Genomic DNA, 13,512 nt, shown 5'->3' on the forward strand with positions numbered 1-13,512 from the left:
CATTACACTGGTCAAAGTACATTACTGCAGCTTTGTTTATTCAATCAAAACCAGCTGATTGAAACTTCCATAATTGGCATAATCTTTAATGCACCATTTCAAAATTTCTCTTCAAATTCAGTTTGACTTTAATGGAGACAAGGCTCATTATAGAAAGAAAGTTAACCCTGTTTAGGCTTTGAAGTTTTTAATGACATCATATTGTTTTGAGCTTGTAACCTCAAAGTTTTCAGTTAAGACTAGTGGTGTTAGACTTGCAACTATTTGCTCTTTTTCAACAACTCTTAAAGAGGAACGAGTTAACTTGATTTGCTACAAAGACGTGAAGGATAAAAGTGTTTTACAGGTTATTTTACCAGGTTTCTACATCATTTTATGTCACATCTTAATGATCTTGACTGGTCCTTGAAAGGTGTACAAAGGTACATAACTCCTCCACGCAGCACTATATCACCTAGTTAAAGAACCTGTCTAAAACACTGGAACTTAAATTGGAAATGGTGTGCCTGTGGGTGTCCTGACCTCAGTGATGAGCATGCGTGACGCCATGGTGAGCCGAGTTCTCGGGGAGAAGTGGCTGGTGATCATGATTCTCATGCCGGCCTCGAAGAAGGACAGCTGGTGAGGGTACGCCAAGAGCAGCTCGTCCACCATCAGCACCGACGGCTTCCTGTGCTGGTTTGCTGCAGAATACATGCAGACACACACACAAATTGAGTAAATTTCAACAGTTTATCCAATAATTTAGAGATATATTTCTACAATTCTTCACAACTTTTAGCTATTTCGACAGTTAATCCGTTAATGTTACTGGGGATTTCCACCGGGCGCGTTACAGCAGCAGCACGTCTCCACCGCGGTTTTGCTGCGTCTTCTGCCCGGCGTCAATTCACACCGGGCGTGTTACGTCATCTTAGCGAGCCGGTCGTATACACGCGAGATAACGAGATCACGCGATAATCCTGACCATACGGGAGACCGCAAGATCCCGTGATAAACTCTAAACTCTATTTATACAGTCCATGGATAAACTGTGTGTATAAAGTAAACAAGAACAACAACAACAACCAACTTACTTTGCTTCTCTGAGGTGAAAGATATGTTGATCTGACCATCTATCCTTATAAAAACAATGTGTTATGTCATAAATGATTGTATGATGTTCCACTTCAACAATCAGTCTCTTGTCGTCCGTTTCGCCGATCCTCTGAGACCCTTTGATTGATTGATTGATTGATTGATTGATTGATTGATTGATTGCTGATCTGGTGCCCAATGTTGATGTGAAGTAGTTTTAGGCTGCATGAAATGCGTATTGTGTTTTATTTTGAAAGGGGCGGAAGTGTTTTACGCTGACTCTGAGTCAGACTTCCTGTCTGGTGCGATCTGCTCTGTTGAGATTTACGCGATTTGGCAGCGTCTCGCGGAGAAATAGAAGTCCTACCTAATGCTCGCGTAGAGACGCTGCTGTAACGTTACGCTACGCGCCCGGTGGAAATGCTCTCATTGATTAGAGTGTTACCTATTTGCAACGGCATACGCGACGCTGACGTGACGCTGCAGTAACGCGCCCGGTGGAAATCAGGCTTTATCCTGGAGCATGGTGCCTATAGATTCTTTAGATAGTTTCATATGATACCAGTATCTCCAGTATATTCCCAGCAGTGAGCCCGCTACGGTGAAAATACTGCTGGCCATCAGAACGGTAAATATCAATTCTTGACGGCCATGAATCGATATATTATTGCCACGCAAAATTTTGCGATACTATGCTGTATCGATTTTTTCCCCCACCTCTACCATCTACTATATTCTCTACCTTGGGAGATCTTCATTATCAATTATAGACATGGATTAGCATAGCTTAGCATAAAGACTGGAAGCAGAGGGAAATAGCTAGCCTCCGTCCCAAGTTCAAAACCTGTAAAGCTTAATAATTATCATAACTATCTCGTAAGTGACAGAAATGTAAAACATGAAAAAAACTGTGGTTTCAGATGGAGTTGGATTGTCTCTTGATACACATCAGTTTATCTACCTGCTCCTTATTAAATACAAATCGTACCTTTCTTCAGTAGAACGGCGGTCGCATCACAGCCGTCGTCCAGCTCGGCGTTATTGGCCGCTCCGTTCCTTAACTTGGATGAGTTCTTCTTCCGCCTCTCCAGAAAACGAACAACATGGGAATTCATCCTGAAACAAACAAGGGTCAGGTCACATCCAGTTAACAGTTATTTATATGTGAAGCTGCCCTTTAATCACAACATACTGCTGTTATTCACCAGTTCATTTTTTGTGCGCTTTTTTGTTTCAATAATTATATATTTATCTGATATATCGCATAAATATTGATCCAAAAGTCCATGTTGATCAAAGTTACATTTCAGCCATATATAAGTGGAATAATCCAATCACACCTGTGTGGTTATCAAAAAATAATGCACGACATTAACCCTTGCACAACATGGGTCAAAAATGACCCGCATTAATTTCCCATGTTATTTAATGGTTGCTGTGTGTTTCTGTGCTCTATCTTTTGTTATCAACTTATTTTATGATAGAATATTCCGAGATTTTTTTTTAATATCTTGTTTTTGATAACAACTGATAATTATTTCCATTTTGCCTCTCATACTTTATGAAGAAAAAAAGTTTTTGTATTATTACATAGCTAACTACTTGGCTAAGTAGCTTGCTAAGCTAACTAGTTAGCCAAGAAGTTAGCTAAGTAGTTAGCTTAGGAAGCAACTTAGCTAAATACTTAGCCAAGAAGTTAGCTAAGTAGTTAGTTTAGCAAGCAACTTAGCTAACTACTTAGCCAAGAAGTTAGCTAAGTAATTAGCTTAGCAAGCTACTTAGCTAAAAAAAATGGCTATGCATGTTGTGCATTAGAAGAGTAGTGTCACAAAAAGGGATTTTATTCAAAAATGAATAAAGGAAAACATAAAATTAGGATGTATGATGATCAAAAACAAACTAACTGAGGAAAACCTGGAATACCGAATGATGAAAATAATTTATTGTAAAGATATAGAACATAAAAACTCTGTCGGGTCACTTTAGACCCATGATTTGCATCAAATGGTTAAGGCAAGTTCATGGAGATCCTGCAGAACCTGGACAAGAATATGACAATTTCCTACATTGTTGCTTTACAATAAAAACTCCATATGATTTGTCTGCATCAAGAAGTGATCCCTTTGAAGAAGCACTAACCAAACAAGCCCTGATATGGCTCTTGGAGAGCCTGTGGACTGGTGAAAATAAACATTAAACGTATGTGCTTGGACAGGTTAAAATACACCATGAGGTGGTCTAACTGTGTGTAAAAATGACGCTATATAACTTACTTCATGATCAAAATGTAGACAAAATACATCAGAATCAACGTGAGAGCTTCCCACCTGAAAAGACACAGTTTGGATCAATTAATCATATTAAGTATGTTGTAAATGTGCAGTTTGAGGCTGCTTTGTTTAAAAGTATACTTACCAAACCACTTTTTCATCATGTATAAACTGTAGCATGTGAGAAAGGGAAAATCATAGATATGAATATATAATTCACACAGCTGTTGAAATCACACATATTGTAAATACATGAAGTCCAGCTGGATTTCAAGTGAGATGATGAAATCTATGAATTAATTGACTTTGATTTACAACATAAATATAAATATCCTCCAATAACACTTGGGTTGAGATTTTCTCTCAGTATGTAAAGAGAAATAAAAATAAAGAATCAGTCAATAATCAATAAGTAAATAAAACCTGAAAATATAATGAGGAATAAATAAAAGAATAAGTCAGTATATAAATCAAATGGAAATGAATAAATAAAATGATAAATACGGAGAAATAAGAGAAATAAATAGAAGAGTAAATCAGTTTTAAAAAAAATTCAGAAACAAAAATACTTGAATATAAACCAAAATAAATAATTGGAAAGGAAAAATAAAGATATATAATAAATATTCAGTAAAATAAAATGATAAAAGTAAAATCAAGAACACAAAAGATAAAGAAATAATTATAATAGTAATAATTTTCATTTAGTTTCACTGTTATTTGTTAATTTATTTCTGCGTATATTTATTAATATATCTTTGAGGTAAGCATTTATATATTATTTTATTATTTTTGAAAGAGTATGCTGTATAACTTCACAACAGTTAAAAATAGATTTAATCTGATTTACATGATACAGTAATAATGACGATATTCATAATAACAGTAAGAAGCCGCTTCAGTGAAATCCTCCAACAAGCCAGAGTTATTTATTTATTTATACATGAATATGTGTGTGTAGGGTCCATTAACGTGTGGACGGCTTAGAGCTGCTGCCAATTGAAAAAGTATTTCAATGAGTGCCCTATAAAGAGCTACTCTCATCTTCTAAGCAAAGATGACATTTAATAAAAAAAAAACATTTTGCTGGATCCAACAAGATTTGGTTTATATCAAACTGTTTCTTACCACTAAAAGAGCAGAGATAGACAGGGTGTAATACGTCGAGTCTCTGAGCAGAGGCCAGCAGGAGAGACGTATCGTCTGAAAGAGACAGACAGACAGACAGACAGACAGACAGACAGACAGACAGACAGACAGACAGAAGTAGTGAGATGCAAAAACTTGCAGACAAGATAAACAAAGTTCTCAAAGTTCTGTTTGTGCATAAGTAAACTGGATATAACTGTTTAAATACTGTGAACAATTACTTTAATCCTGCAGAAAATTCAAAATGAATGTCTTTTTTTAAGGACACATGAGGCTGGGCACAAACAGGTCAGCTTCTAGATGCAGTGAAACATCACTGACAGGTATGTGTGTGTGCTTAGCACCGTACCTGTACAGCAAATATCCCACACACCCCGATAATGCAGAGGATGTTGAAGACGGCTGAGCCCACTATGGTACCGACCCCGACGTCCCCCTTAGTGATGAAAACACCTGGACAACAGGAACACAAGCAGCATTTACCACATCATACAAGCTGTTTGTTCACATGTTGCGGATAAAACTTTTTGTTTTGTGTTTTTTTATGCGGATACGGTTTCTGTGGTGTGACTGTAGTAATTTGATCCACAATGATATAAGCCCTGCTAATGGTAACTGGATAATAATTCAGTTCAAGATAAACTGAGACTTAATTACGACGGCGTATTAGGGCCAAGTTTGAAAAAAAAAAAAAAAATGCGGACCAGGAGGAGAGGGGTAATATTTTGAGAAAAAAGTTGCAGATTTAACAGAAAAAAGTGGCAAATCTAGGAGAAAAAAGTAAAAGATTTAAGAGATTAAAGTGGCAAATCTAGGAGAAAAAAGTAAAAGATTTAAGAGATTAAAGTGGCAAATCTAGGAGAAAAAAGTAGCAGATTTATGAGAAAAAAGTGGCAAATCTAGGAGAAAAAAGTAAAAGATTTAAGAGATTAAAGTGGCAAATCTATGAGAAAAAAGATTCAGATTTATGATAAAAAAGTGGCAAATCTTTGAGAAAAAGTAGCAGATTTAAGAGATTAAAAGTGGAAATCGAGGAGCAAAAAGTAACAGATTTAAGAGATTAAAAGTGGCAAATCTATGTAAAAAAAGTTGCAGATTTATGAGAAAAAAGTGGCAAATCTATGTGAAAAAAGTTGCAGATTTATGAGGGAAAAAAAGTTGGAAGTGTTTGGTTTTTCTTTCCACAGGAAGTTTAACTTTATTCTAGTTTATTGGTTGCTCAAAAGGGAACAACCACAAAACACTATGTACTATATGAATATGTATATGTATATGTGTGTGAGACGGAGAATATTTCTCACCAATAACAGAGGTGAATAGTTCAGGAGCCGAGCTGCCTGCTGCCATAAATGTGGCTCCTGCAACATCCTCGCTCAGCTGAAGACGCTGGTGAAGAGAGGAAAAAAATAAAGAACAAAAGTTTTTCACAGGAATATATGACAGAGTGTTACAAAGAGAGCTGTAAGCTGAGTGGAAGTGTTTTCTTACATCACATAACTTCTCAAGGGACGGGACGAAGTAGTCGTCACACACCAAGGCCAGGGCGTAGAACATGTAGACCGCCTGCAGAAGGCAAATACAAACACACACACACACACACACACACACACACACACACACACACACACACACACACACACACACCCTGTGAGGAACAATACACAACCATCAAAGCAGACTGATCTCCCCTCAAAAACCTCAATATTACTTCCGTGACTCAGTTACGTACATTTATATACTGTATTTTACTTGTCTTTTATAACACTGTTGTAATCATAGACTGTATAAAAGGTTATAATACATTTTTAGTTCTTCTGCACAGCATATACTCTGAGGCTCAATCGAAACTTGTTACTTGATACAAAGTCTTGTTCCTGTGTATTTCACAGTATATTTCTAAAACTGAGCCCGCTACTGCCTCCGGAATAAACAAAAACAGTAATAACACTGACGGATACAGTCGGAACACTTAATATCGATACTTGGCAGCCATGAAACGATATATTATTGCCGCGCAAAATATCGCAATACTATGCTGTACCGATTTTCCCCTACTTCTATAATATACTGAGGTGATTGGTAAGAGTTGGGCTGATGAGGTGGGAGTGGCGTGTGAGTGATTGAAGTTGGTTTAATAAGAGCAAAACATGCAGTCAGCTGGATTTTTCATTGCAACTTTTCTTTCAACACTCACCCCAAAATTCTCAATTGTCAATTATTTATTGGCCAAATTTCGACTAATTGGGGCAAATATTAAACTGAGGGTGCAAAGCATGCATGCATGCATCGTAGAACTGGGCCTGTCGACTGAACTTTCTTGACAAAATCACTTGGAAATCCTTCCCATACATCATTGTGTTGCATGCAGAGATCCAAGTGAGGCACCACTGCAATAATACGCCAAGCAGCTTGTCTACTTCTGTCTGCAGCCTGGATTTAACAATAGCTTAATCCTTTGAGTTTGTGCTGTATCTGTGCACAATATGGCTTTTGCATTATTAGATAACATTGCAGCCTGCACGAGTCTTAAAGACACATGAAGCCCTGATGATGAAGCCTTGGTAGAAAATATCAGCAGTCAGCAATAATTAATCATTTTTGAATCACTTCTTGAAAACATATACTCACACATAGGACATGTAGGCCTAGTGCTCCATCAACACGCTCCTGGTTGGTGAAGTAATCCCTGGGGAACTCATGGATCGCTGCAGAGAAAAAAATACACGTGCTGAAACACTAAAAGGAGAAAATGTATGAAATATCAGCTGCAGGTTAGAAAAAAAGATCCTGAGGGACTCATGTGGAATGTTTCATCAACTCATAAAAAAGAAAAATGAACAAATGAATAAAATCAGTATAATGTCCGATAAATATACATATAAAAAGTATTGGCACTGAAATTAATTCAAATAAATCCAGTCGTTGAAATATATAATGATATTAGAGCATAATAAGTTATTCCTTTTCCACAGCAATCAATTTTCAAATCTCGAGAATATTAAACATTGGTATTGAAATGTTGAAAAGAAATATCAAAATACCCTAGATAAATAAAACAAATAAATAAACTACAACCAAAATAAATAAAATAGTCTTTAAGGCTCTGTTAACAAAAAAACGCATTGAGATAATAATTATGTATTCTATTATTTTATATTATAAATAACATAAAAACAGATGGAATGGCTGCTTGGGAAATATAGGTTTTTTTGGCAATTCATACTTCCTGTCAAACATTTGCAGCATAACTTTAAACACAACACAAAAAAGCACAAAAAGTCAATATACTGAGTCCAGAAAAAACTATCGTGTCCATTTTTATATACTGAACGATAAGTTGATATAGTAATTATGGTGACAGGCCAAACAAAGCGTTCAATTTGTCTTATATTTTTCTAAAAACACACTTTAAGTCTGTCAAGGGACGCAAACTTCAGTCTCCTTGTTGAAAGTCCAGTATTTCAGGAGCCATCCACCACATTGTACTTCCTCCGTGTCCTTATACAACTTTACTTCTTCCTTCACTCCTGCAGTACTTACAACGGCCACTAGGGGTCAGCAAGTGACTAAATTAATATAGCAGCGAATTTAATGTGCTGACAGGTAAAGCAGGCCCTGTTTGACCAATGAAGATGATAACAGCTATTCAGTCACGTGATAATGTTCAAAACTGGCCTTTAACAACGACAAAATTCTAAATACAAGAAAGCGGGTAAATGGCAGGTCTCATAAATGACTTACATGAGTCACTCAAGAACAAATGTGCTTATGTAAGTGATTCTAAAATTAGGCTCATTCTGTCTGAGTTGTCACAAAAACACAAAGGGTCTGTGAGTGTTGTCCCAGATTAATTCAAATTAATCCAGTAGTTGAAATTAGAAGATTAACACAAGGTGTGCAATTTTACTCATCTTTTTCAAAAATGACACTTTAAGTCTGTCAAGGGATGCAAACTTTAGTCTCCTTGTTGAAAGTCCAGTATTACAGGAGCCATCCAACACATTGTACTTCCTCCTTGTCTTTATACAACTTCACTTCTTCCTTCGCTCCTGTAGTACTTACAACGGCCACTAGGGGTCAGCAAGTGACTAAAATAATATAGAGGCTAATTTAATGTGCTGACATCTACCTTCAAGAAGGTAAAGCAGGCCCTGTTTCTCCAATAAAGATGATTACAGCTATTCAGTCACGTGATAATGTCCGAAACTGGCCTTTAACAACAACAAAATTCTAAATACAAGAAAGTGGGTAAATGGCAGGTCTCATAAATGACTTGCATGAGTCACTCAAGAACAAATGTGCTTATGTAAGTGATTCTAAAATTAGGCTCATTCTGTCTGAGTTGTCACAAAAACACACAGGGTTAGTGTGAGTGTTGTCTCAGTAACCAGAAAAGGATCCTGATGTTTTCGCTGCTTTTGAGTTACATCACGGCTCACTTGGAGGGGAAGCCAAAACTGCATTTGAAGGCACGCAGGTGCAATTCACTGCAGTCACTGAAGATAAGAGTGCAAGGTGATGCTGCGCTCAGACCAAAATAAAAACCATGAGTTTGGATCCAGTGATCCACATACGTTGTTTCTGAGTGAGAAATCTTTTTGACGCCACTTTGTCCCTCCGTCCTCGACTTGACAGCGGTGACACCAATCACTGTCTTTCAGCAGTGGCTGATCACAACATGCCAAAATATGCCACATATTCATTCAGAGCCATCATGTGCATTTTTGGTTGCATATGAGTCTGCATACGAGTGACCAGGCCAAAAATAGCCCAGTGTGACTCTGTGTGTGTTTGTGTGTGTATTTGGGATTTGCTTGGCTTGCTCTGTGTGTGTGTGTACTGTCTGCGTGTATATTTGTTTGCTGTGTGTTTGTGCATGTGCTTGTATAACGTGAAAGCAACCCAATGTGCAGTGACATTCTCTATCTCAACAGCCGAGAGCCTGTGAGTCAGGCGGCTTCAGCTCCAGCCTGACCTGTGTGGCCTAAACACAACACACACAACACAGGCCTGTCTGCTCATAGGAACTGACAGCAGCATGGAGAGAGAGAGAGAGAGAGAGAGAGAGAGAGAGAGAGAGAGAGAGAAAAGAGGAGGGAGAGAGAGAGAGAGAGAGAAAAGAGGAGGGAGAGAGAGAGAGAGAGAGGAAGGAGAGAGAGAGAGAGAGAAAAGAGGAGAGAGGGGGGGGGAGAGGGAGAGAGAGAGAGAGAGAGGGAGAGAGAGAGAGGAAGGAGAGAGAGGAGAGGGAGGGAGAGAGAAAAGAGGAGAGAGAGAGAGAGAGAGAAAAGAGGAGAGAGAGAGAGAGAGAAAAGAGGAGAGAGGGAGGGAGAGGGAGAGAGGAAGGAGAGAGAGGAGAGAGGGAGAGAGAAAAGAGGAGAGAGAGAGAGAAAAGAGGAGAGAGAGAGAGAAAAGAGGAGAGAGAGAGAGAGAGAGGAAGGAGAGAGAGAGAGAGGAAGGAGAGAGAGAGAGAGGGAAAAGAGGAGAGAGGGGGGGAGGGAGAGAGAGAGAGAGAGAGGGAGAGAGAGAGAGGAAGGAGAGAGAGGAGAGAGAGAAAAGATGAGAGAGAGAGAGAGAAAAGAGGAGAGAGAAAAGAGGAGAGAGGGAGGGAGAGATAGAGAGAGAGGGAGAGAGAAAAGAGGAGAGAGAGAGAGAGAGAGAGAGAGAGAGAGGAAAGAGGAGAGAGAGAGAGGGAGAGAGACAAAGGAAATAAAGGCAACATTAATTGTGACTTTGTTGAATCTGGCACCCAACAAATACCCCATTACAAAAACACAAAAACACTAAAACTAATAAAAACTAAGCATTTTTCAAAAAATAAAAACTAATTAAAACTAGCAAACTCACTCTAAAAACTAATTAAAACTAACTGAATTTGAAAACAAAAATTGACAACGAAATTAAAACTAAAACGAATGAAAAATCCCAAACTATTATAACCTTGCGACATAGTCACATACCTGCTTCCAGTGTCTTCAACATGAAGCTAAAACCATCGTAAGCGTTGCAGCGTTATTTCAACAACTTCCCGACACAATATCCAGACGCACATGGTGCCTATATATCCCAGTATATGCTACAAACGCTAAATAACCATACTTTGCGGCCAAGAATCAATATAATATTGCCAACCAAAATATCGCTGTATCAATGCATATCTAGTATATATGAATGCATGGTTCAACAGCAAGTATATTTCCAGCCAAAGTCTTGGTACACCTGGCCTCATTCGCCAACTGTTCGTAAGAAGAAAGATCTTCTCACATCCCGCTCATGCAGCTTTCACAAAGATTCTAACATTCACCAACGTTCTGGGTTTATTTAGGACGTGTGCTTACGTAAGAACAAAATCTATGCACACTAAATAGATTTAAAGTGAAGCATCTGAGTGCTGGCGGTGACACAACTCATGACTTTAATTGACAGAGCAACACTGATGCTTAAACCAATCTTTAAATCATCTCAAAGACTATTTGTTGTATTTTTTATTGAAGTCCCAAAGATTAATGTTTGGATTGATTACATAACATTGTTTTTTATCCTTTAAACAGCACCTGACCCCTTTGCCATGTTTCTGTTTGGAAATGACAGTACAGGAGTTAGTTGAGCTATATTTTAAGCTTCATTGTAAGAACATTACTGCTTTTTCTCTTGTAGTCTGTTTCTGTGCAAGGGATGCACCAGCTGGATGATTATCTGTGAAAACTCATCAATGTAGCTGCTTTAATTTGTCAGTCAAAGTGTCTGGGGCCTTTTTTATATTTGGGCCTTTTTTGCAAAATAGCTTCAGCGATGGAGACGTAACTCTGACATCAACACTAGGTCTTCTTCTTTTAGACGTATTTTTCATGGTGCATATGCTCCCCATCACAAAAAATAGTCAAAAAAACTGCTCCCATCTCAAAAACCTCTCTGGAGTCTTGTCAGGGGTCCCTGTACCGGCTCCAGAACTCTGCTGAAATCTGCAATTCTGCATCTTTGGTCATTTTCAAAAAACTTCTCAAGCACCATCTGTTCTCCAAGGCCGTGGCCCTCAGTTAACTCTCTCAACCCTCAGCCATTGGTGCTCACTCTCGCTTATTTTTCTGTCCTTGTTTTGACTCATGAAAAGAGTCCTATATAAATCTAAGCTATTGCTATTATTATTAGTCACTTACCCTCCAGATTCGCTGGTTACGTGTTATTCTACCAGCACTAAATGGTCTTAAAGTCACGACAGAATTCCCCTGCTTACGTGCACATCAGCACACCAAGCTCCAACAATTTTTTCATTGTAAATTATAACTCCGGTAGGTCCTGCCAGGTTGTCACCGGTGTTTCCATCCAAAACATTGGCCTGGAGGCATGATCTTCTTTTAAACAAGGCCAGCCAAAATGTTGCCTAGAGCTCCACATTTTTAATTATAATGGCTTATAGGTGATGCAACATGATGTGATAGAGAAATAAGACCATAAATAAATTTAACCTGAGGCACTTTAGTTTTGTTTCATTCATTGTCCATCTCCTGTTGCGTCTAAGTATACAAAAGCACAAGACTACTTTGAGCACTATGTGGCCAAACAGTGTCCCAGGAAACCTGAAATCTTGTTTGCAAATGTTAATTTCTCCCAGATTTCAGAACAGATTCCCACTGAAAACATGTTTGATTGTGAAGATTTTGGTTTGTGTGGCTAAACTCTTCAGATGAAGATGCAGACTTTATGAAGAAAAAAGTTTTGAACATTATAAAACCAACAAGACTAAAGTGAAGTCCCAATTCCCGAACATGTCCTGGGTCAAGTCCAAAATCAAAGCTCAAATACTCGTGTCCAAAAAGACCAAAGTCAAGTCCCAAGTCAAGATCAACAAGCCCCAATCAGTCCCAATTCAAGACCCACAAGTCCCATACCAAGACTACGAAATCCCAAGTAAAGTCCCCAGTCAAGTCAAACAAGTTAAGCCCAAAGCCAAGTTCCAATTTAAGACCAACAATTCCCAAATTAAGAACAACAAGACTAAGTCAAGTTCAAAGTAAACACTAACAATGTCCAAGTTAAGTCCCAAATCAAGAACAACAAGACTAAGTCAAGTTCAAAGTAAACACCAACAAAGTCCAAGTTAAGTCCCAAATCAAGACCAACAAGTCCTAAATCAAGACCAAGAAGTCCCAAATCAAGACTGACAAGTCCCAAATTAAGACCAAGTCCCAAATCAAGATCAACAAGTCCCAAATCAAGACAAAAAATCCTAAATCAATACCATCAAGTCCCAAATCAGGACCGAGTCCCAAATCAAGAACAACAAATCCCAAATCAAGACCAACAAGTCCCAATGCAAGACTAAGAAATCCCAAGTAAAGTCCCAAGTCAAGACAAACAAGTTAAGTCCAAAGTCGAGTACCAGTTTAAGACCAACAAGTCCCAAATCAAGATCAACAAGTCCCAACTGACTTAACAAAGACAGTATACAGATGTACAACTGTATTATATATAAACTACACTAACTGACACAATACATTATTTTAAAAATGTGGATTTATTATAAAGTCGAAATATTGATACTTGGCGGCCATGAATCAATTTAATATTGCCACGCAAAATATCATGATACTATGCTGTATTTATTTTCCCCCCACCTCTAGTAAGCATGGACAGTAATGCACACACACAAATTCACATCCACACATATCACTGGTCACTGTATTTCCTTTCACACCTCTTGTGCTACACGGCAGCAAAAGGTGAAAAGCAGCAGGTTCTGCTGAAACCATAATCCAGCCATGCAGACTGCAGTAACACACACAGACACAGATGAAATCCTCCACTTCATGTGTAGCTGGCATCGCCATTACTCTGCTGAGTAATATGACATTTAAGCCTTAATCTCCATATGTGTCTGAGGTTGGGTTCCTGTGTTTCAGCCTCTGTGTGTGTGTGTGTGTGTGTGTGTGTGTCCATGCGGAGGAGAAATACTGTAAGTGCAGACTATGCCTAATATGACACCATTATGCAAAGTGTGGCTTAACTTCTTACAGGAGAA

At 38.3% G+C, this 13,512-nt stretch overlaps 1 protein-coding gene across 1 annotated transcript in view; it reads right to left on the reverse strand.

Annotated features, from left to right (window-relative positions):
* slc24a3 (solute carrier family 24 member 3) overlaps nucleotides 1-13,512 on the reverse strand; it is a 76,841-nt gene that overhangs the window by 7,171 nt on the left and 56,158 nt on the right. The window contains exons 3-11 of the mRNA XM_059359774.1: nucleotides 7,125-7,201; nucleotides 5,985-6,059; nucleotides 5,798-5,882; nucleotides 4,846-4,949; nucleotides 4,476-4,550; nucleotides 3,493-3,518; nucleotides 3,351-3,404; nucleotides 2,066-2,193; nucleotides 523-683 (exon numbers count right to left, since the gene is read on the reverse strand). Coding sequence (XP_059215757.1) covers nucleotides 523-683; nucleotides 2,066-2,193; nucleotides 3,351-3,404; nucleotides 3,493-3,518; nucleotides 4,476-4,550; nucleotides 4,846-4,949; nucleotides 5,798-5,882; nucleotides 5,985-6,059; nucleotides 7,125-7,201 — 785 coding nt within the window. The remainder of the gene's footprint in view (nucleotides 1-522; nucleotides 684-2,065; nucleotides 2,194-3,350; nucleotides 3,405-3,492; nucleotides 3,519-4,475; nucleotides 4,551-4,845; nucleotides 4,950-5,797; nucleotides 5,883-5,984; nucleotides 6,060-7,124; nucleotides 7,202-13,512) is intronic.

The sequence above is a fragment of the Centropristis striata genome, chromosome 20, assembly GCF_030273125.1.
Source record: "Centropristis striata isolate RG_2023a ecotype Rhode Island chromosome 20, C.striata_1.0, whole genome shotgun sequence".
Taxonomy (NCBI): domain Eukaryota; kingdom Metazoa; phylum Chordata; class Actinopteri; order Perciformes; family Serranidae; genus Centropristis; species Centropristis striata.